Below are 22,625 nucleotides of genomic sequence, written 5' to 3'. Positions count from 1 at the left end.
CACTGGGCAAGATTGAGGGCAGGAGGAGAAGGGGAGGAAAGAACTTGAGATGGTTGGATGGCATCACTGACTCAATGGACATGAGTTTGGGTAAATTCCGGGAGTCGGTGATGGACAGGGAGGCCTGGCATGCTGCAGTCCATGGGGTCGCAAAGAGTTGAACACGACTGAGTGACTGAACTGATCCTGCAAGGCTCTGGGAGAGACTAGAACGCGGAGGCGGCCACCAGTCCAAGGGTAGGTTGAGGAGGCGGGTACCAAGTGAGCCCACGCCCAATGCCGGAAGCCTGGCGGGGCACGGCACTTCCCCGCCGCGACACCAGGGGGCGTTGCGGCGAGTTGCGGCGCCGCTGAACCACGGCAGCGGCGCTCCATCACGCCGGAGTTACCTCCTCCACGTGGGGACGCAGGATGGCGGCGGCCGCGGCGGCAGAGGCGGGTGTGCGTGAGTGCGGGCGGGGCCCGCGGCCGGGGTCTCGCGCCCGCTTTCCCGAGGCCGGAGGGAGTCGGGAGTGGGGGGCCTCGGGTAACCGAGCCGCGGGAGTGACGCCTACCGCGCCTGTCCGCACAGGACGAGGCGGCGACGCGCGACGTGCAGCGGCTGCTCGTGCAGTTCCAGGATGAGGGCGGGCAGCTGCTGGGCTCGCCGTTCGACGTGCCCGTGGACATCACCCCGGACAAGCTGCAGCTCGTGTGCAACGCTCTGCTGGCCCAGGTGAGCGTTGGGCACGCGGGGGATCGGGAGGCCGAAGGTCTTGGGTACCAGGGCCCCCACCGCTCCCCCGCAGTGCTGACAGCCCGGCCTTGCGGTCTACCCTTGGGGAGGGTCGGAAGATGTGAGTAGAGAGAGCGATTTACACGCCCACCTTCAGGGCCCACCTGCGGAGAGAGCGCGCGTTTTCAACGCATTGGGCGCATCATCACAGCGATTCCTTGTCGCAGCCCGTCATTTTCTCCCCGTTGTCATTAACTTCCCCATTTTACATCGTTGCCTACGATAATTCGATTGTGTGTAAGATGCCGCGCCGTAGGTGGTAGATTTGGAGTTGGAAATCAAACGTCAGACTCATAACTTCTGCTCTCCTAAGCTTCTCAGTCAGCTCAGAGGTGTCCGACTCTGCGACCCCATGGACCGCAGCACGCCAGGCCTCCCTGTACATCACCAACTCCCGGAGTTTACTCACACTCGTGTCCATTGAGTCGGTGATGCCATCCAACCATCTCATGCTCTGTCGTCCCCTTCTCCTCCCGCTTTCAATCTTTGCCAGCATCAGGGTCTTTTCAGATGAGTCAGTTCTTCGCATCAGGTGGCCAAAGTGTTGGGAGTTTCAGCTTCAACATCAGTCCTTCTAATGAATATTCAGGACTGATTTCCTCTAAGCTGCTAGTGTTTATCAAAATGCTGCCCTCTGTGGGAGGTGGGCTTCTCTGATGGCTCAGAAGTAAAGAATTGGCTTGCAATGCAGGAGACACAGGTTCGATCCCTGGGTCAGGAAGATCCCCTAGCAAAGAAGGTGGCATCTCACTCCAGTATTCTTGCTTGGAGAATTCCATGGATAGAGGAGCCTGGTGGGCTACAGCCCATGGGGGCCCAAAGAGTCAGACAGGACTTAGCAACTGAACAACAACATTGGAGGTGGGGGAAGTTGCTTAAAAATGCAGTACCTAGTGCTCACTACCGCAGCACATATACTAAAAATGCAGTACCTGGGCCCCACCCTACACTACTACACCAGACCCAGGGGTGAAGCAGAGAGTCTGCATTTTCAGTTGGCTTTTTGGATGCTTCTTAGACATTATAGAGCCTGGTGTGGTGCTTTAGAAAATGCCTTAAATGCTATATACTAATTCTAACCCTGGACTTCTGTCTGAAGAACCTGAATTAGTCATTAGCAATAGGACATTGGGCTGAGCACTTAGTTGCTCTGTTTTTTCAGCATGAATGCCTATCTGTCAGGGTAGTTGTGAGATGAAGATAAAGGATTCTAAAGTGATTTGTAAATATTCTGGAGTTGCTCTTGAAGGACTCAAAAGGTCTTGCTCAGTGGGGAATAATGGGGGAGTCCCAAGCAGGGTGGCTGAAAAGAAGGCTTTGCCTGCACACAGCTTGCAGAGGGTGGGGAGGGGAGGGTCCCCCGGTGGAGGCTGCTCTGCCCGTCGTTTCATGGGGGCTTCCCTTTGCTGTTGTCCTCCAGGAGGATCCCCTGCCACTGGCTTTCTATGTCCATGATGCCGAGATCGTCTCCTCACTGGGGAGGACACTGGAGTCACAGGCGGTGGAGACAGAGAAGGTCTTGGACATCATTTACCAGCCACAGGCTATCTTCAGGGTTCGCGCTGTGACCCGCTGCACCAGCTCCTTGGAGGGTCACAGTGAGGCGGTCATTTCCGTGGCCTTCAGCCCCACAGGAAAGTAAGGACAGCTGCAGAGTCATGGAGGGGAGTGTGGGTGCAGCTGTTGGCTGGGCTGAGGGGACCCCCAAGTTATGCTTAGTGGGTCCTCTGGCTCCCTTTCCTTGACCCAAGCTCTGGGCTCAGGGTGTAAGTAAGGGACTTGTCCAGTGGAATTTTGTCCCCAAAGGCCAAGGATACCTGCCTTGGAGGGGCCCTTCCTGGACTTGCTCTCAGGAGAGCTGAGCTGCAAGCTCACCTCTGCCCCTTCCTAGCTGTGTGACCTGGGCCAGTCACTTAACCTCTCTGAGTCAGTTGTTCATCTGAGAAACAGGGTTTATTCGCTTCTCACAATCCTCTGAGGATAATAAGAAGCTTTAACTGGTTATGGCTGTAGCCATTCCTTTCAGGAAGGACAAGGAGAGAAATTACCTCCTAGAGTCTTCTCCCAGATGGCCTGGGTGTTATAGTTCTTTTCAGAAGAGAGAGAAATTTCCACTCCCAGATTCTGTTTCCAGAAGGCAATTGAATAGGCCATGGGAATGGACATGTACAGTGTTTTGGGTGGGGCCCAACCCCTTGTCCCCAGTGCAGAGGTCAGGCCGCCCCTCTTCCCCAGGTACCTGGCCAGTGGCTCCGGAGACACGACAGTTCGCTTCTGGGATCTCAGCACTGAGACGCCACACTTCACATGCCAGGGTCGGTATGCACGCAGTTACCCCCAGGGCGGGTGTTGATACAGTGGCAGGCGGGTGATTCGTTCAGCTCTTTAGTTCCTGGGAGGCCCAGAGCACATTCCAGCCTCTTAACATCCAGTTAGTGGTTGCCAGTTCCTAGGTGGAGATCTTACCCTTGAGCCCCACCAGCCACTTACAAACAAGCAGAGACTGGACCCAAAAGTCAGCGTGAGGATGCGGGCAGGGACTGGCTGGCTGGTAGCAAGGACAACTGGGCTTAAGTCCGGTCTCTGCCACAGGAGTCCTCACACTTGAACATACATCAGGATTACCTAGAGAACTTGTTAAAATACAGATTTCTGGGTCCCACCCCCAGAATTTTTGTCTCCTCCAGTCTGGGATGTGGCCTGAGAATTTGCATTTCAAGCTCCGGGTGGTACTGATGCTGCTGGCCTGGGATCCTCACACTAGCAAGGCGACCTTGTGTGGGGGCCTCGCTTCCTTTCTATGCTTCAGTGTTCTCATCTGGAAAATGGGAGTGGTACTTCTGACTTTGTTCCATACTCTAGAGCTATCGTGAGAATTGTAAGGCCTGACATGTGCAGGAATTCTATATCACATGGCACGTGAGGAACTATTAGAAAGTGGCAGTGTAATCTGTGCAGCAGGCACATGGCTCTCACACTTGGGGAGGGTTTGCCATTTGCCTGGGGAGTCTCCTCCTTTCGATCGGTGTTCGATTGTTCATTTATTTGGCAGCTAGCTATGTGCCAAATAGCACTTTCTGCAGTGTGCCAGGCATTGCTGAGCATTTGGGATAAAGACAGATGTGGTCCCCCTTTCTCCCCTCCCTGCTTTTCTAGGACACAGACATTGGGTCCTTAGCATATCCTGGTCCCCAGACGGCAAGAAGCTGGCTTCAGGCTGTAAGAATGGCCAGGTAGATGATGGTTGGGGTATTTAGGTGGGGACCCTGGAGTCCCTTCCTGGGAGATGGGTCAGAATGAGGTACTGGGGTCTTCGGGGAGGCGTGGCTGTGGGCGATGGGCAGGGGACCCTGGGCAGGGCCAGCGGAAGGCTGGGGAGGGTTATTGCTGAGCTTCTGTCCCGCAGATTCTCCTGTGGGACCCAAGCACAGGGAAGCAAGTCGGCCGGGCGCTCACTGGTCACAGCAAGTGGGTCACAGCCCTGAGCTGGGAGCCGCTCCACGCGTAAGTGACACTGACAACGGGGGTGAATGAGGAGCCAGGGTTCAGAGCTGTACCCTGCCCCTGCTCGGTGCAGAGGAGCCTTAGGGGATGGTGGGGGCTCTGAGGGGCAGTGACCGCGTGGCAGGCAGTGGGGAAGGTCGCTTGCACCTGTGGATGGGGGTGGAGGGTGCTCGTCCCGGGTCCTGAGAGCCACCTTGCAGCGCCCCTGGATGGTGGGGTCAGGAAGCCATCGAGACGTCATCCCCGGCCTTCGAGCTGAGCATCGGGAGGCAGCGTGGGAAGACAGGCACTGCCTGGTCAGAAGTAAGGACCCGTCTCTTCCTCCCCAGCAACCCCGAGTGCCGCTACATGGCGAGCAGCTCCAAGGACGGCAGTGTGCGGGTCTGGGACACGACCGCGGGCCGCTGCGAGCGCATCCTCACTGGGCACACGCAGTCAGTCACCTGTCTCCGCTGGGGAGGGGACGGGCTTCTCTACTCGGCCTCCCAGGACCGCACCATCAAAGTCTGGAGGGCTCACGATGTAAGAGCTGGGAGGGGTCCGCAACCAGCCTGGGCAAATCGCGGGTCAGGGATGTCGGACCAGTGTTTCCTGAACTCATTCCGGGAACTGGTCAGGGAGGTGCTTTTGAACACTGGGTCCTGGGGTCGGTGCCGCGTTATAGCGGAGGGTCCAGGGCCCCTGAGCGTGGTCAGGCTCTGAATTTCCTGCTGTCGGAAGCCTATTTAGGTTTATCAGACCTGCTATAGCGCAAACTTACTGGACTAGAGCCCTTTTTTCCTGACATTTCCCTTCTGTGAAACCTATTTTCAGAAACATTGATCCCGGGCCCATGCCCTCATTTAACAAATGAAAGACTTGAACCCAGGGGGTTTGAGATTTGATTCAGATCACAGTGATTTGATTTGATTCGGATCACAGTAAACGAGGGCCCTGCTTCTGAGTCCTGGGGGCCACCCCCCATCTTCTGGGGCTGACCTGGACATTCGAATTCCCAGGGGTGCAGAGGGCTCTGTGAGCGTCTGACCTGTCTCCGTCCACCCTAGGGTGTGCTGTGCCGGACTCTGCAAGGCCATGGCCACTGGGTGAACACCATGGCCCTCAGCACTGACTACGCCCTGCGCACGGGGGCCTTTGAGCCCGCCGAGGCCTCAGTGAACGCCCAAGACCTCCGAGGGTCCTGTGAGTGAGCGGGAGGAGGCAGGGAGGAAGGGCTGGTTGAGATGGAGCTGGCTCTCCGGGGGGGCGAGCTCGGCAAGGTGTGTGGGGTGCTTGCTGTCCATGCTGAATTTTCTCATCAGCCTTGTTCCTTCTTTCCTTTGATGCCTGGACACAGTGCAGGAGTTGAAGGAGAAGGCTCTGAGCCGCTACAACCTCGTGCGGGTGAGCATCCCCAGCACCCCCAGCTCCATGCGCTGTTTCTCCTCGTCCCCCAAACCCCAAACCCTGCACAGGCTCAGGCCCCTCTCCCTTCTAGGCCCAGTACAGAATGTACTGTTCCCCCAAAGTTCTTCTTTTACAATTCTAAAATTCTAGTGTGCTGGGGATCATTTTATTTCACTTTGCTTTTTTTCTTTTTTTTGCTTATCTATTTATTTGTAATTCTAAGGTACCTCTGTTTATTTCTTTATTTTGGCCTCAGAATTTAGGCTGTTAGTTCCCAACCAGGGATAGAACCCATGTTCCCTGCATTGGGAACATGCAGTCTTAATCACTGGACACCAGAGAAGTCCCTCTCTTTTTTAAAATTTCATTTAGTTTCAGTAACACATTCCGATAGTCTGGGGTTCAAAGAACACAAAAAAAGTAGATGGTGGAAAGCCTTTCATCTCTGTGGCTCCTGGAAGCATCTAGTGCTACCAGTGTCTTGTGTCTCCTTTCTGAGGCTTCACATACACGTGTGTGTGCACACTACACACGTATACAAGCCCACATGTAAAATCCTTCCCCCTTAAGATGCCCCTGTGGGGACTTCCCTGGCGGTTCCGGTGTTAAGAGTCCATGATTGAGCAGACAGTGGTGTGTTTGCCTCTGAGGTCGAGTCTCCTCCCTGAGACCATATGCGCTTTCTTACCTCCGCAGGGCCAGGGCCCAGAGAGGCTGGTGTCTGGCTCAGATGACTTCACCCTGTTTCTCTGGTCCCCGGCGGAGGACAAGAAGCCCCTGGCACGGATGACGGGGCACCAGGCCCTCATCAACCAGGTGGTCTACTCCCCAGACTCCCGAATCATCGCCAGCGCCTCCTTCGACAAGTCCGTCAAGCTGTGGGACGGCAGGACGGGCAAGTGAGTGGGGGGCGTGGGCCCGGGAGGAGGGGCACTCCCCCTCCGGAAGGAGCTCGGCTCTGCTGCTTTCTAGCTGTGTGGCTCTGGCAAGCGGTTGGCTTTTTTTTTTTTTCTTTTCTTTTAAAGAAATTTTTGTTTGTTTTTATTTTTGGCTCTGCTGGATCTTCGTTTCTGCTCATAGGCTTTCTCTAGTTGCAGTGAGCAGGGGCCACTCTAACTGTGGCATGCAGGCTTCTCATTGCAGTGGCTTCTCTTGTTGTGGAGCAACAGGAGAAGGTTCTAGGTGGGTGGGCTCAGTAGTTGTGGCGTGCAGGGTGGGCTTAGCTGCCCCGAGGCATGTGGGATCTTCCCAGACCAGGAAAGATGCGAACCCATCCCCTGCGTTGGCAGGTGGGTTCCTAACCACTAGACCACCAGGGGAGTCCCTGGATTTTCTGAGCCTCTGTTTCCTCTTCTGAGTGTGCAGACCCCTTACCTCTCAGCCTTATCACAAGGATTAAGTGAGGTGGTATGTTCAGCACCCTAACTAAGCGGGCGCTGAAAATGGCTAGTTCATTGTACACCTAGGGAGAGAAATAGTCTGAAAGCTGGCCAAGGGCCGGGGAAGCAGCGGAAAGTATAGGTTTGTGATCTAGTCGTTATCTGGCCCTTACAGTGGAGTCCACAGACCAGACAGTGCATTACCTGGGAGCTTGATGGAATTGCAGAGCCCTGGGCCCTAGCCCAGAGCTTGGGGATCAGAACCTGCCACTTAAGGTCACCTTTCAGGTCCGAGAAGCAGTGGTGTGATGAGGCACAGTGCCCTCGCAGTCGATAGGAGAAAAGGTTGAGGCGCGGGTGGGGAAAGGAGCAGGCAAACACTCCTGAGGCCGAAGGGGGACTCACGCGTCCGTCTCTGTGCATCTCCACGCCAAGCCCTGTGAAATAGGCTGTTCGGCTCCCTTCTTTTTTAAATTCATTTACTTGGCTGGGTTGGGTCTTAGTTGCAGCATGAGGGGGTCTTCATTTCAGAATGCAGCCTTCTCTAGTTGCAGACGTGGGCTTCAGTTGCCCCGTGGCATGTGGGATCTAAGTTCCCCCACCAGGGATCAAACCCAAGTCGCCTGCATTAGAAGGCAGATTCTCACCCACTGGATCCCCAGGGACGTCCCCAGCTCCTTTCTAAGACAAGGAAACAGTCTCAGGCCCAACGACTTGCACCAGCAGACACAGTCAGGCTGTCCCGACCAGGTCCCAGTGGCCCGGCCCACTGTTCCTCCACGTCATCTGTCACCAGGCACCTGCTGGGGTGGGCAGAGCGGGGGGTGTCGTGCAGACGGGCCAAGCAGATGGGGGCATTGGAGTCCAAGGCTTGCGAAGTTGAGCAAGTGTGGAGGCCTGGCAAGTAAGCATCCTAGAAGCAGTTTTACAAAATCACAATGACCATCAGAGATTAAATTGGTGCGGGGTGGGAGCCAGGCAGTGAGATTTTGTACAGGTTCCCGGGTAATCCTGATACGCAGCCACGGTTGAGAACGACTGCTGGGGGCCTCGAGGACCCTTCAGACGTGTTCCGAGATCTCACGTCCATCCTCATCGCCCTCCCCCCGGCCCAGGTACCTGGCCTCCCTGCGCGGCCACGTGGCTGCCGTGTACCAGATCGCGTGGTCGGCCGACAGCCGGCTCCTGGTCAGCGGCAGCAGTGACAGCACGCTGAAGGTGTGGGATGTGAAGGCCCAGAAGCTGTCCACGGACCTGCCGGGCCACGCAGATGAGGTACGGCCGACCCTCGTGGGCAAGTGGCTGAGCGGGGGGGCTGAAGCCTGCCCCTTGCCCCGCCAACCCTGCTCACTGCACCACTGTTCCCCTCCCCTGTTTAGGTATATGCTGTCGACTGGAGTCCCGATGGCCAGAGAGTGGCCAGTGGTGGGAAGGACAAGTGCCTCCGGATGTGAGTTTGGGGGTGGGGGGTGCAGTGGCGGCTGGTGTGCTCGGCTGTCCCGCCCTCGTGGTCGTCCCCCGTGGTGGAGAGTTCCACGGGCTCTCCACCTGCCCAGGCTCTCCACCATCAGGGGCTCCTGGGACTGTGCAGTGCCTCCCTTTGCTAAACTGGGGTCCTCGTCCCATTCCCTGCCCTTGTTCACAGATGGAGGAGATGAGAAGCCCCCCAGGTCTCCGGGATCCCCACCTGGACTCAGCCTCCACCCGCTGCCCGCTTTGACGGGAGGCCTCAGGCTGGGCGATGACCTTGAGAACGAGTGTGGCCTGCTGTCCTCGCTCAGACCCCACAGGGGTCCCTCCACAGAACAGGAGGTCGAAGGTTGCAGGAGGTCATCACTGAACCCAGTCCTAGGCCATCCTCAGTACCTGGCTGGTGTGAGCAGGGGTGGCGGGAGGCTGGGTGATGACCAGCTGCTGCCTTTTCTAAATGCCGTCCCTCTTTAGGGACAGGCCCCGGATTCTGTGACCAAATAAATAACTTATATTTTGTGTGTTTGGGTTACGATTCCTGTCCTCGATGCCCAGGGGTCTATGTCGGGTCAGTTCGTGCAGCCCCTCCCTCTGGGCTACACCGGTACCACGCTGAGCAGGAAGCAGCCCTTCCTTTCCGGCCACCGTGCCTACGAGGCAGAGGCTGGGGCAACCCGCTGAGGTCGGTCTCTTAGTAGCCAGAGGAGGCTCTCGAGGCTGTGCTGTCCCTTCTGGCGGCACTAGCCGCGTGTAGCTGTTTGCATGAACTAGAATTCAGCACAGTTAGAAATGCACTTGTCACACTAGCTCGAGGCTACTTCCTGGTCTGGACAGCGAGCAGAGGGGACGCTTTGACCATCACAGGGACTTGTGCCAGCCCTGCTGCTCTGGGGTGCTTTTGCTGACCTCATCCAGTGTCCCTGGGCTCTCGGGATACAGAGAGGCGGTCCCTGAGGGCTCCCCCTAATGGGATGTGTGGTGGTGCAGGCTCGGGCAGAAGTGGGGATGGATGGTGTGATGGGGAGGGTGGCTCTCTGCCCCCCAAAGACTCACAGAGTGAAGGGAACCCCCACCAGGACGTGCTCAGACCTTGGACCAAGGTCTTGGTCACTCCTCTTCCAGGGCCAGGTGCCTCTACCTGGGTTGAATTCCAGCCATCCTTGTACGGAGCACTCGGGGCCACAGCCTTTTTTGACTTCTTGACCCTCCTCACCCTCCCCCACCTGTGCTTCTATGATTTTGCACCTTGCCTGGCTCTGGTTCTCAGCTTCCATCTGCCTGGTCTCTGCAGTGAGACTGCATGAGGGGTGAAGGGAGGCGACGGGCTATGAGGGTCCACTCTGTGCCAGGCGCTCTGCTGCTGAGCTCTCCTTTGAGCCTCATAGCGACCCTGCAGCCGTGCCTGGAAGGGCCATGCCATGCCCCCAGGGGGGATACAGATGTGAAGAATCAAAGAACCAACTAGATTTCTAGCCTTCCTCAGTATTCTTTGGACACGTGATGGATGTAATTCACACGAGAGGAGAGGAATTCTGTCAACAGCTTGGGAAATGCTGACTAGAGCCAAATAAAGCAGGTTTCTGTGCTATTGCCACCCTGCCCCCCCCCCCCACCTTTTTTTTTGGCCACGGCACACAGCATGTGGGATCTAGTTTCCCCAACTAGGTACTGAACCCTCAACGCCTTACATTGGAAGTGCGGCGTCTGAACCGCTGGACTGCCAGGGAAGTCCCACATCCCCATATTTTTGATGAGGAAGTTGAGCCCCAGCAGTGTAAATGGTTTGTCTGAGCCGTCACATCCAGGAAGAGCCGAGGTGAAACAGAAGGGATTAAACCCTCCGCTCAGAGCTCGGGCACTTTGCCCCATGTCCCTCAGAGCTCAAGTTGGGCTGGCAGTGTGCAGGCTGTCACTACCTCTGTCCAGCATCACTTTTTCCTGGCGAATGCTATAGTCTTTGGGGACCATCTCTTTCTCCCACTGGGAAAGGGCGATGGCATCTCATGGCCCCGTGTCCCCCCGACCCACCTGAACTCTTGGTCCCGGCAGAAGCCAGAAGGGTGAGGGGCTGCGGCCCAGCTGAGGCCTCAGTGGCATGAAGCAGAATCTCAGGGTGCCGGGTGACCTGCAGGTTTTAATGGGGGACCTGGACCAGCCCAGATCTGGGGAGGAGGCCTAGCAGCTACGGGCAGTGGAGGCTGATCTGGCCTGGCCTGCAGAGGCTCCGGGTGAGCGGAGCTCCCCTCTAACCTCAGCCCCAGGCCTGGGACCAGTAGGGTGGTCTTTGGTTCCCTGGCTTGACTGGTGGTACATCTCATGGTTCTGACTGCTGAGGGCCCTGGGCCGAATCTGAAGGTGGGTGAGGGGCTTCCTGGGATCCTCCCCCTTAGTAGGGAAAGAGGTGTTCCAGATCTTCGAGCCTGCGCATGTCCTCCAGCCCGAGGGACACGGTCTTCCGCTGGGGCTCCTTGCGCTGCACGGTAATCTGGATGGGGTTGTTCTCGGGGAAGCTGTTCAGGTCAGTGGCCACAGTTGCAAACTGAAAGAAACAAAAGTCCTCAGAACTTGGCAGAGCTGACCCTGACCTCACCGCTCCGACACGACCCCGCCTCGTTTGTCTGTGAAGTGGGGTCTCCGAGGGCCCTACCAGCCTGTTCACTGACATGTTTCTCCCCGGTTGTGTGCTGTTTCCAAGCTCAGCAGGGTCTACTCGGGCCTGCCCTGCCACCCCCAGGCTCTTCCCTGCTTTGTCGCCCGTTAGCCTCTTCCCTCTCTTTTTCCCTCAGTGCTCTTGATGTCCCAACCCACTCACAATCATTGATAACTAAGTTGAAGAACCCAGAAGCCACTGGCTTTGAAAGACACACATTAGGGATGAATGAACAGGTCAGTTTCCAGGGGCCACCAAACTGACTTACTCCTTAACCCTCCCCAGGGAGAGCAGCCTGGAATTGAGGCTTATCTTCCCAGGGAGAGGGAAAGCCAGCAGGAGGAGAGGTCCTGGGGTACAGGGGTGTTCCCAACCTCTAGGGCCCCTGTCCAGACCCCTCCCCTTGACCCTCGGGCCCCTATCCTCCCAGGGCTCACTTTGTAGGGCTTGCACCACGTCCCCACCCCCGCGGTGTTGGCTGCGCGGACGGTGAGGCAGTAACTCGTGTTCGGCTTCAGCTCCATCAGCTTGACGGTGGTGCCCAGGATTTTATTGAAGATCCAGGGGCGGTTCTTCGCCTTGGGCATCTCACCACTGTTTTTCCTGACCACCTCCTGTAACAGGACCTGGTAGAAACTGACCTGCTGCTTGCCAGGGGCGTAGGTCCAGGAAATCTAGGAGGAGAGAACCCCCAAGGCTTCCTCAGACCTGGTCTGGCCTGGCCTCCCCTTACCACCCCACCAGTCCCTCTGCAATGTGGGTCACAAGACCCCATTCCCTTCTCTGCTCCTGCTGGAGCTGAGGCAGCTGTGACCGAGGGTGGTAGGCACACCCCACGTTAGATGGGGCCCCACCAGCCCAAAGCTTGAGACATTCTCCCTGGGCAGCCGCACCCACCTCAGTGTGTACCCTCAACTCCATATTCTATAGACTGTGTGTCCGTTGAAAGGGACCTTAGCATTCATCTCGTCCACCTCACTCATTGCAGATGGGGTTACAAGTTCAGAGAGAGCAGGTGTCTGGCCCATGCTGCTGCTGCTGCAGCTAAGTCACTTCAGTCGTGTCCGACTCTGTGCAACCCCATAGACGGCAGCCCACCAGGCTCCTCTGTCCCTGGGATTCTCCAGGCAAGAACACCGGAGTGGGTTGCCATTTCCTTCTCCAATGCATGAAAGTGAAAAGTGAAAGTGAAGTCGCTCAGTCGTGTCTGACTCTTCGCTACCCCATCGACTGCATGCAGCCTACCAGGCTCCACCGTCTATGGGATTTTCCAGGCAAGAGTACTGGAGTGGGGTGCCATTGCCTTCTCTTCTTCTGTGTTGCCCATGGCCACACAGCAATTAAGTGCCAGAGTCAAGGTTCAGACCAATTGCTCCTGAGTCCATGCACTTTGTACTGCAGCCCTGGTTGCCAAACCAGACTAAGGATTGCAGAGGGGTTTTTCTAACACTGCAGATTCCTGGCCCTGCTGTCACTTGCCTTGTCTCCCATTTCCAGTTTCTCCTCCATCTAGGCCAGTGGTTCTCAAACTTTGGTATGCATCAGAGGACTTGTTAAAACAAGGACCGCTGGCCCCTGCGCCCAGCTTCTGATTTAGCAGGCCCAATCAGGAGGGTGGGGAAAGCAAGGATTTAATTTCTAACAAGTTGCCATATGATGCAGATGCTACTGGTGGTCTGAGGATGACACTTTGAGAAACACTGCGCTGGTCTATCCAACAATGGTCCTTCCAGATTTATCTTCCAAAGTAAGTGAAGTCACTCAGTCCTGTCCAACTCTTTGCGACCCCATGGACTGTGGCCTACCAGGCTCCTCCATCCATGGGATTTTCCAGGCAAGAGTACTGGAGTGGGTTGCCATTTCCTTCTCCAGGGGATCTTCCCAACTCGGATCGAACCCAGGTCTCCTGCATCGCTTTACTGTCTGAGCCACCAGATGGTATTTTCCAATATGTAACACATATTGCATCTCTCACCTGATACAAAACGTTGCACAGAGCTGGTCCTCTTTCCTTACTGAAAAATTCCATACAGTAGCCTGACATTACAGGACCTCTGGAAAATGACCCCCACCTGCTTATCCCTTCCTGTATCCAGAACAACGCTACTCAGCATGTGGTCTGTGGGCCGTCAGCACCACCTGGGAATGTGTTAGCAATGCAGAGTCTCAGGCCCCACCCCAGACCTACTGAGTCAGAACCTCGAGGAACAAGGAATCTTGTTGGTAACATGAGGATCAGATCTGCAGGTGCCGGAAAGTGTGAGCAACCCTGAATGAGGACGTGGATGTTTCCTCCCACATGCGAGCCTTTGCTAATGTCAGCCCTGCACAGAATGCCCTTCCTCATCTCTAGATGTCTAAGTCCGACCTCTGTGTCCCAGCTCAAATGTCACTGAACGCCACCAAAGCTTACTCCTGCAGCTGGAAGTAACGTTTCTTTCCCTCGGAATCCCCAGCAGCACTTGGTCTGAACTTTTCCTGCAGCACTGAACCTTCTCTACCTTGCGCTGGAGTTCTTTGCAGGCATGCCCTCTTTCCTAACCCATGCACTAGAGGTCAGGATGCAGGCAATAAGTATCCACAGGCTCCCCAGTGAGCTCAGCTCAGCGCCGGGCATGTGGGGGTGGGGAAGGGGGGGCATCAAGCCTTTGCCAAATGCACATGGGGGGAAACGCACCACAGCTGTGGAGTCGCTGACCGTGTGTTCACAGATGAAGGGTGCCTCCGGCACGTCCAAGACCACAGAGGACTCCGAGGGTGTCGAGGATGTGTCTGTGTCCACCTCAGGGTTGTCGAGGTCCAGCAGGCCCCCAGGGGCCATCTTGGACTTAGACTGGGGGCAGAGGGCCAGGTGCCCCTTTTCTGTGCCCTTGGCTATCGAGGAGAGGCTGAGTTTGTTCAGCTCGCCCTCCAGCATGCCCGCAAAGAAGCTGCTGTTGGGCTGGGTCACGGCCAACTTGATGGGATTCAACAAGGTAGATGACATGGGGGAGATGCTGGTGTCATCGGAGCTGCATTCGGAATCCTCCACTGGCATGTGCTTCCTGGAGGGAGAGGGGAGGGGGAGACAGATGGAGGCAGCTGCCCCAGCCCCTGCCGCCTGGAAGCTCCCAGCGGCAGGCAGGCCTTGGGCAGGACTTACCAACGCCCTCAACTGCTTTTGAGCCGCTCAGAGCATTCTTGCTCTGCAGCAGTGGAAAATGCACTTACTAGTGGACTCACTGGGACACTTACTAGTGGAAAATGCACATTCCTGGTCCCTGGTCCCCAGCTGGGATGGCACTGGGGAAGCTGCTAAAGCATCTCTCATAACATCCTCAGATGATTTTGATGCAAGTGTTCTGAGAACCACATTTTTAGAAACACCACTAAAGCTCCAAGTCCTTCCTCCAAGGTGGGGTGCAAACACCCCAGGGAATGACCATAATGATCTACTGGGATATGGAAAAATATCTAAAAGTATCTAAAAGAAAAATAATAAGTTTTATTAAATATGTATTTACTGTTGTTTAATATGTAATTACTGCATTTATTTACTTAGATTTTTATGACAGCAATATGTATTAATATACAGCATGTAAGATTAACAGCACAGATAAACATACATTTATTGGGGTGAATGCTCAAAACTTTTCTTCCATTCTAATTTTTTTATTTTTAAAAATTATGTTTATTTATGTGTTTTTGGCTGTGCTGGGTCTTCATTGCCGCACGGGCTTTCTGTGGTTGCAGAGAGCAGGGCTACTCTCCAGCTGCGGTGCTCGGTTCCTCACTGCGGCGGCTTCTCTTGTGGAGCACGGGCTCTAGGGCGTGTGGGCTTCAGTAGTTGCAGCTCCTGGGCTCTGGAGCACAGGCTCATTAACTGTGATGCCCGGGCCTAGCTGCTCCGTGCCATGTGGGATCTTCCAGGGCCAGGGACTGAACCCATGTCTCCTGCACTGGGAGGCGGATTCTTTACCACTAAGCCACCAGGGAAGTCCTCTAATGTTTTTTTTAATTGTGAAATATTTCAGACTCATTCAAGATATCAAGGATAATATGTTCATGGGGAGGTAATGTACAAAGTGACATGAACGTAGTGACTAAACCACCACCACACCAATGTACAAAGTGGTGGCTATAATTAACAATATTGTATATTTGAAAGTTCCTAAGAGATTAGGTCTCAAAAGCTCTCATCTCACACACAAAAATTTGTAACTATGTGGTGATGGATGTTAACTAAGCTTATTGGGGTAATGATTTCATAACACATACAATTATCAAATCATGTTGCATACTTTAAACTAATGCAATGTTAAATGCCAATTGTGTCTCAATAAAACTGGAAAAAATGATCGTATTATATTAAGCTTCCATTTAGCTTATATCCGACTCAGAACTAAAGCTGTGTCAGTGTCACTAAAGCCCCTTGTGTTCTGCTCCCCTACCGCTCTGCTGATGCTCTCCCTCAGAGGCAGCCGGAGCAGTAAATTTAAAATTTTGTGTTTATTACTCCCCATGTGTTTTTATAGGTTTGATAGATATGTATGTTATTATTTTGCATAATTTAAACTTTATATAAATAAATGGTATCATTCAGTACATATTTATTTGCAGTTTGCTGTTTTCTTACTTAAAACATTGTATTTTTTATATTAATCTGCTCTGGTTCAGTCATTTTAACTGTTGTATGGTGTTCTGTTACATGGATATTTGTATCATTACCAATTCTTGGCTGTTACAAAGAAAAACCTTGCCCATGTTTCCCCACTCTTTAAATTTTTTGCTGATGAAGTACAGGATCCAAAAAATTTAACTTTCAAATCTTCTTTTTTTTTTTTACCTTGAGCTAAAATAAGAAGGAGGAAACACAGCTCCACCCATCAACAGAAAATTGGATTAAAGATTTACTGAACATGGCCCTGCCCATCAGAACAAGACCCAGTATCCCCCTCAGTCAGTCTATCCCATCAGGAAGCTTTCATAAGCCTCTTATCCTTCTCCATCAGAGGGCAGACAGACTAAAAACCACCATCACAGAAAACAAACCAATCTAACCACATAGACCACAGCCTTGTCTAACTCAGTGAAACTATGAGCCATGCCATGTAGGGCCACCCAAGATGGATGGGTCATGGTGGAGAGTTCTGACAAAATGTGGTCCACTGGAGAAGGGAATGGCAAACCACTTCAGTATTCTTGCCTTGAGAACCCCATGAACACTATGAAAAGACAAAAAGATAGGATACTGAAAGATGAACTCCCCAGGTCGGTAGGTGCCCAATATGCTACTGAAGATCAGTGGAGAAACAACTCCAGAAAGAATGAAGGGATGCAACCAAAGCAAAAACAATACACAGCTGTGGATGTGACTGGTGATGGAAGTAAAATCCAATGCTGTAAAGAGCAATATTGCATAGGAATCTGGAATGTTAGGTCCATGAATCAAGGCAAATTGGAAGTGATCAAACAGGAGATGGCGAGTGAACGTCAACACTTTAGGAATCAGCGAACTAAAATGGACTGGAATCAGTGAATTTAACTCAGATGACCATTATATCTACTACTGTGGGCAGGAACCCCTTAGAAGAAATGGAGTAGCCATCATAGTCAACAAAAGAGTCCGAAATGCAGTACTTGGATGCAGTCTCAAAAACAACAGAATGATCTCTGTTCGTCTCCAAGGCAGCCCATTCAATATCACGGTAATCTAAGTCTATGCCCTGACCAGTAATGATGAAGAAGCTGAAGTTGAACAGTTCTATGAAGACCTACAAGACCTACTAGAACTAACACCCAAAAAAGATGTTTTTTTCATCATAGGAGACTGGAATGCAAAAGTAGGAAGTCAAGAAACACCTGGAGTAACAGGCAAATTTGGCCGTGGAGTACAGAATGAAGCAGGGCAAAAGCTAATAGAGTTCTGCCAAGACAATGCACTGGTCATAGCGAACACCCTCTTCCAACAACACAAGAGAAGACTCTACACATGGACATCACCAGATGGTCAACACCATCTGGTTATATTCTTTGCAGCCAAAGATGGAGAAGCTCTATACAGTCAGCAAAAACAAGACCGGGAGTTGACTGTGGCTCAGATCATGAACTCCTTATTGCCAAATTCAGACTTAAATTGAAGAAAGTAGAGAAAACTACTAGACCATTCAGATATGACCTAAGTCAAATCCCTTATGATTATACAGTGGAAGTGAGAAATAGTTTTAAGGGACTAGATCTGATATACAGAGTGCCTGATGAATTATGGATGGAGGTTCATGACATTGTGCAGGAGACAGGGAGCAAGACCATCCCCAAGGAAAAAAAAATGCAAAAAAGCAAAATGGCTGTCTGAAGAGGCCTTACAAATAGCCATGAAAAGAAGAGAAGTGAAAGACAAAGGAGAAAAGGAAAGATACTCATTTGAATGCAGAATTCCAAAGAATACCAAGGAGAGATGAGAAAGCCTTCCTCAGTGGTCAGTGCAAAGAAATAGAGGAAAACAATAGAATGGGAAAGACTAGAGATCTCTTCAAGAAAATTAGGGATACCAAGGGAACATTTCATGCAAAGATGGGCTCAAAGGACTGAAATGGTATGGACCTAACAGAAGCAGAAGATATTAAGAAGAGGTGGCAAGAATACACAGAAGAACTATACAAAAAAGATCTTCACAACCCAGATAATCACAATGGTGTGATCACTCACCTAGAGCCAGACATCCTGGAACGTGAAGTCAAGTGGGCCTTAGGAAGCATCACTATGAACAAAGCTAGTGGTGGTGATGGAATTCCAGTTGAGCTATTTCAAATCCTGAAAGATGATGCTGTGAAAGTGCTGCACTCAAGATGCCAGCAAATTTGGAAAACTCAGCAGAGGCCACAGGACTGGAAAAGGTCAGTTTTCATTCCAATCTCAAAGAAAGGCAATGCCAAACAATGCTCAAACTACCTCACAATTGCACTCATCTCACATGCTAGTAAAGTAATGCTCAAAATTCTCCAAGCCAGGCTTCAGCAATACATGAACCGTGAGCTTCCATATGTTCAAGCTAGTTTTAGTTTGATCCAGAGATCAAATTGCCAACATCCGCTGAATCATCAAAAAAGCAAGAGAGTTCCAGAAAAACATCTATTTCTGCTTTATTGACTATGCCAAAGCCTTTGACTGTGTGGATCACAAGAAACTGTGGAAAATTCCTCAAGAGATGGGAATGTCAGACCACCTGACCTGCCTCTTGAGAAACCTGTATGCAGGTCAGGAAGACCTGCAACAGTTAGAACTGGACATGGAACAACTGACTGGTTCCAAATAGGGAAAGGAGTACATCAAGGCTGTATATTGTCACCCTGCTTATTTAACTTATATGCAGAGTACATCATGAGAAATGCTGGGCTGGAGGAAGCACAAGTTGGAATCAAGATTGCTGGGAGAAATATCAGTAACCTCAGATATGCAGATGACACCATGCTTATGGCAGAAATTGAAGAAGAACTAAAGAGCCTCTTGATGAAAGTGAAAGAGGAGAGTGAAAAATTTTGCTTAAAGCTCAACATTCAGAAAACTAAGATCATGGCATCTGGTCCCATCACTTCATGGCAAATAGATGCAGAAACAGTGGGAACAGTGGCTGACTTTATTTTTTGGGCTCCAAAATCACTGCAGATAGTGATTGCAGCCATGAAATTAAAAGACACTTACTCCTTGGAAGGAAAGTTACGACCAACCTAGACAGCATATTAAAAATCAGAGACATTACTTTGCCAACAAAGGTCCATCTAGTCAAGGCTATGATTTTTCCAGTGGTCAGGTATGGATGTGAGAGTTGGACTATAAAGAAAGCTGAGCGCTTAAGAATTGATGCTTTTGAACTGTGGTGTTGGAGAAGACTCTTGAGAGTCGCTTGGACAGCAAGGAGATCTAGCCAGTCCATCCTAAAGGAGATCAGTCCTGGGTGTTCATTGGAAGGACTGATGTTGAAGCTGAAAACTCCAATACTTTGGCCACCTGATGCAAAAGTTGACTCATTTGAAAAGACCCTGATGCTGGGAAAGATTGAGGGTAGGAAGAGAAGGGGATGACAGAGGATGAGATGGTTGAATGGCATCACCAACTCTTTGGACATGAGTTTGAGTAAACTCCAGGAGTTGGTGATGGACAGGGAGGCCTGGCATGCTGCAGTCCACGGGGTTGAAAAGAGTCAGACATGACTGAGCAACAGAACTGAACTGAACTGAAAGTAAGAAATGCATATTTCTTAACAAGATAGTACACGCATGCCTGTGACCCCACGGACTGTAGCCTGCCAGGATACTCTGTCCATGGGATTCTCTAGGCAAGAACACTGGATTGGATCACCATGTCCCCTCCAAAGGAACTTCCCGACCCAGAGATTGAACCTGAGTCTCTTATGTCTTCTGCATTGGCAGACGGGTTCTTTACCACTAGCGCCACCTGGGAAACCCCAGTATATGCATACACACACACACACACACACACACACACATATAACTAAAATGTTTCACAATCCAGCACTAACTGGTTTCACAAACCAGTACTTACTCTGTGTGTGATGTTCTCTGGAATTTAAATTCTATTTAGTTCATTTTTATAATACTAGTCTCCATCAATTAGGATGAGTTTCTGACACATTCATCGGTCACAGCCCTCAGTGGGAAGAGCCCTGTCTAGAGAAGGCAGCCATAGGGCCTATGGACACCAAGCACCTTGACGGAGGTCACCTTGGTAGTCGATGGCAGAGCTGGAACAGAAGCCGGATCTCCCGGGCCCCATGTTACAGCTCCTGTCTGCCCCTGTTTTCTGGCTCCCCTCCCCTGCTTCCTTCCCCACCTACCCCGGCTGCTCTACCCAGATCCAGTGACCCACACATACCCCTAGACCCCTCACACCAGGCCAGCCTCCAGCTTCAAGGTTGACTGATCAAGGCCAAAGTTTTCCACCCTGAGCCCCAGCCCCATCAACCTCCTCCTGCGAAATCCTGATCAACCCAAACCTCCTATGCTAGCCCTTGGTGGACACTCGGAATAGGTGATTCTCCCTCCAAGGCCCTTTGTAGGCCGAAGAGTCTGGGTATGGATGTCAGTTACGCTATAGATTGTCCTATGTTATGTGCTAAGTTGCCTCACTCGTGTCTGCCTCTTTGTGACTCTAAGGACTGTAGCCCACCAGGCTCCTCTCTCCATAGGATTCTCTGGTCAAGAATACCGGAGTGGGTTGCCATGTCCTTCTCCAGGGGGTCTTCCCAACCCAGAGACTGAACACGAGTCTTTTATGTCTTCTGCATTAACAAGTGGGTCCTTTACCCCTGGCGCCACTTGGGAAGTCCATAAATTGTCCTTAGGAATCTCTATTTTACTTTTTTATTATTTTTTTTAAAAAAGTATTTATTTGGCGGCACCAGGTCTTAGTTGCAGCATGTGGGATCTTTAATTGCAGCTTGCAGACTCTTATTGTGGCATGTGGGAATCTAGTTTCCCAACCAGGGATCACACCCGGGCCCCTCTGCATTGGGAGTATGGAGTCTTAGCTACTGGAACACCCGGGAAGCCCCAAGGAATCTCTATTGAAGATTTACTTGTTGGAAACACCAGTGCCGGAGGGGCAGCCAGACATTGGGCTATATGCTGGACAACAACTCCTTGTGATCTTCACAGCAGCCCTGCTGGATGGGGTTCGTCTCATTTTACATACTGGGGACCAAGGGTTGCTGATCTTAATGAACTTGTCTATGGTCATATATATCTAAGTGGTAGGACTTGGATTGAAACTTGGTTCCCAGTCCAAGACTTCCTCCCCATACCAGGAAGTTTCCTACCTGCCCCCACCACTTTAGCCATACCTGTTTACTGACAGGTACCTAAGGGAGTGCCCACTGCAGCCCCTTTCACGTCATCAGGACCAGTTACATAACTTGTGGGGTCCCTTCTTCAGAACTTACTAAGACCTTCAAAACAGTAACATCCAAGCATTAAACTAAACAGGGTCCTTCCAAGTGTCGGGCTATGTTTAACTGCACAGGTCACATACCCGTGAAACTTCCCGACAGACAGTTCCCTAGCCCACGTCAACCCACTCCTCTGTCCCTCCACTGGCTAACTCCTTCCCTTCCTCTGAGAGTCACCTCCTCCACGAAGCCTCCCTTAACTTCACCCCCTCCCAAACTTTACTAAATTCCCTCTGTTTCCTCCAGTTGTCCCGTCATAGCACAGACCATGCTGTAACAGTCTCAATTCTTGTCTGACAGCCCCCCATGCCCAACCACCACACACACACACACACACACACACACACACCCCAGGCTGGGAACCCCTTAAAGGTAGAGACTGCTTTCCAGCTCTGCATTCCCAGAACTTAACCTTGGACCAGGTACCTTGTAGGTGCCCAAAGAGTTTTGTGAAATGAAGTGAAGGAGACCCGTGATCACTGAGGAGGAACACAGACCTCAGTCTGAAGGCAGGCAGGCTTCTGGGGGCTGGGGGGAGGACATAACCAGGCAGGTGAACGCACAATAGGGAGGATGAGCAAAGGAACCGTGGGGAGAGGAGAGGGGGCTTCATGGTGAGGACCAAACAGGATGACGAGCACCGCCAACCCATCTCCAGCTAATCCCAGAAGGTCTCCCGGAGCTGGAGGCCGGCATGCCTCCAAGAATTGATTTGGGGTCAGGAATCCATAGGCAACCTGCTTACACGCTTTTCCCTGGGAGTCTCAACTGTGATAAGTCAAGGAAGTGGCGCCTCTTCAACACCCTCTTCCTTGCCCCCCGCTCCTCTGCCCACCCAGCTCTGGCCTTAGAAAACAGAAAAGGACCAGACTCAGGTCTTACGGTAGATTGATGGCATCCTCCTCTAAGAAGTTCACCAAACTGCCCCTTGAGGAAAGTGGGAGGCCTTTGGTCGTGACGGTCCTGTTCATTGACTTGGGGTTTGGAAAGGGCTTCGACATTTGATTGAGTGCATTCAAGACATTGAGGGTCTCCTTCTTCAGCAGGGCCTCCTCCCCATCTCCCACTTTGTAGAATGTCTGTGATGCCATCGAGCTTGTTTGGGACCGCAGCCGGCACCATGCAGGACAACCAAGCTGACAGGAAGCAGAGAGAAACTGCAGGCGGCAGACACACCCTTAGCTGCGGCGGGATGGGGGTGCCATGAGCTGACTTCACAATTATCACAGAGTGTAACAATTAGGAGCTACCCTCCCCCCTGACCCGGGGCTGCTGCAGCCCAGGGCCAACGCCAGGAGCCGGCACAGCCCCAGAATAGTCGACGATGCCCCTTGGGCTAAGGCTCTGTGGTTACAGCGGCCCTGCTCTTCTCTGAAGATCTCAAATGCTCACCACCTGTGCCCTTCCGATCTGCCCTGGGAAGGAGGAGGTGGAAGGTGAGACAGTGGTACCTGGGCATAGAGGGAGGCAGGCAGTACTGGATGGACTGGGTCCCTGGGAGTGGGACGCCTCGCCGAT

At 52.3% G+C, this 22,625-nt stretch overlaps 2 protein-coding genes across 3 annotated transcripts; one reads left to right on the top strand and one right to left on the bottom strand.

Annotated features, from left to right (window-relative positions):
* Window positions 1-387: 387 nt before the first annotated feature.
* On the top strand, window positions 388-9,035 carry NLE1 (notchless homolog 1). Of its 2 annotated transcripts, none has more exons than XM_065909214.1 (13): window positions 388-441; window positions 572-715; window positions 2,196-2,413; window positions 3,011-3,090; window positions 3,932-4,008; window positions 4,182-4,279; window positions 4,609-4,801; window positions 5,326-5,461; window positions 5,616-5,662; window positions 6,362-6,564; window positions 8,160-8,319; window positions 8,424-8,494; window positions 8,690-9,035. In XM_065909214.1, the coding sequence occupies exons 1-13, from the start codon at window positions 412-414 to the stop codon at window positions 8,700-8,702; spliced, it is 1,470 nt and encodes a 489-aa protein (XP_065765286.1). In that variant the 5' UTR covers window positions 388-411; the 3' UTR covers window positions 8,703-9,035. The 2 variants fall into 2 exon arrangements, with proteins under 2 accessions (XP_065765286.1, XP_065765287.1); XM_065909215.1 differs by having other exon boundaries at window positions 394-435.
* Window positions 9,036-10,900: 1,865 nt separating this feature from the next.
* On the bottom strand, window positions 10,901-22,198 carry FNDC8 (fibronectin type III domain containing 8). Its single transcript, XM_065908906.1, has 4 exons — window positions 21,990-22,198; window positions 13,842-14,208; window positions 11,602-11,838; window positions 10,901-11,053 (listed from the first exon to the last, which is right to left on the bottom strand). Exons 1-4 carry the CDS (start codon window positions 22,196-22,198, stop codon window positions 10,901-10,903), a joined length of 966 nt encoding a protein of 321 aa, XP_065764978.1.
* Window positions 22,199-22,625: the final 427 nt, after the last annotated feature.

Source organism: Muntiacus reevesi, chromosome 18 (genome assembly GCF_963930625.1).
Source record: "Muntiacus reevesi chromosome 18, mMunRee1.1, whole genome shotgun sequence".
In the NCBI taxonomy this organism is placed as follows: Eukaryota; Metazoa; Chordata; class Mammalia; order Artiodactyla; family Cervidae; genus Muntiacus; species Muntiacus reevesi.
The sequence above is the reverse complement of the archived record's forward strand: the minus strand, read 5'-3'. Positions and strand labels throughout refer to the sequence as shown.